The sequence below is a fragment of the Monoraphidium neglectum genome (assembly GCF_000611645.1).
Source record: "Monoraphidium neglectum strain SAG 48.87 unplaced genomic scaffold scaffold03113, whole genome shotgun sequence".
In the NCBI taxonomy this organism is placed as follows: Eukaryota; Viridiplantae; Chlorophyta; class Chlorophyceae; order Sphaeropleales; family Selenastraceae; genus Monoraphidium; species Monoraphidium neglectum.
Window position 1 is genome coordinate 6,774 of NW_014010515.1, and position 943 is coordinate 7,716.

At 74.2% G+C, this 943-nt stretch overlaps 1 protein-coding gene across 1 annotated transcript; it reads right to left on the reverse strand.

Annotated features, from left to right (window-relative positions):
* Positions 1-182: 182 nt before the first annotated feature.
* MNEG_12191 (hypothetical protein) lies at positions 183-897 on the reverse strand (the record flags this gene model as incomplete). The annotated part of the gene is made up of 3 exons (XM_014039339.1): positions 183-299; positions 493-558; positions 814-897. The coding sequence occupies 3 exons, from the start codon at positions 895-897 to the stop codon at positions 183-185; spliced, it is 267 nt and encodes an 88-aa protein (XP_013894793.1).
* Between the last annotated feature and the right edge of the window lie 46 nt (positions 898-943).

Below are 943 nucleotides of genomic sequence, written 5' to 3' on the forward strand. Positions count from 1 at the left end.
CCCCCCCCCCGGTGTCACGGCCAGGCCGCAGGGCCGGCTTTCTTCCGGCTGCAGGGGCCCACAGCACAGCCACGCTGGCTATGTGGCAATACGGAGGGCGGCGGAGAGCACAACGCCGCCAAGTACACCACCACCAGCCGCCCCGCTCGCCGCCGCACCCCCCCCCGCCGGCGGTGACATTATCACCATTCGGCAAAGTCGTGGGAGAGCGACAGGCCGGCGGCGCCGGGGATGACGTCGGCCGCCTTGTTGGCGCCGCCCTCCCACACAGTGGGGCCGTCGGTGCACTTGAGGACCGCCTGCATGATTTCAGGCAACGGGGTGGGGGAGGTGAAGGCAGAGGGACGCCAGGGTGGGCGCAGGCGGAGCGGCGCGAGGCGGGCTGCGGCCACGACTGGGCCCGAACAGCTGCCTGCAGGGCTACATTGCATCAAGACGCGCAGCAGCTCGGCGCGGCGCGGCGCGGCGGCGGCGCGGCGGCGCCCGTGTCACCTTGTATTCAATGCGCGGCGTGTCCGCGGGGCTGACCTCCAGGGTGGCGCGCCACACGTGCCCGTCCTGGGGGTGCACGGGGGGCGAGGGGGGGCAGCCCCTTAAGGCGGCGCGGCACGGGCGGTCCGCTGCCTGGAAGGCGGCTACGCGCCGCGGCGCCCGCGGCCGCGACAAGACGGCGCTCGTTTCACGCTTCCGGCGTGCCGCGCCCGTCCGTCAGCCGGCATTTTTCGCGCGCGCACGCGGGCGGTCGTGGCCCCCGCCGCCGCCGGGCAGCGCGCATGGGATGTGGGGAGGGGGGGTAGGGGGGAGATGGCTCACCGTCCAGCGCAGCGGCAGAGCCGCAAAGAGGTCCCAGGCGCCGAGGGCGGGGGCGGAGCCGACCAGCCAGACGTCCTGGCCCATACGCGTCTCGCGGCGCACGGCCACTTCGACCTGGATTGTGTGTGTG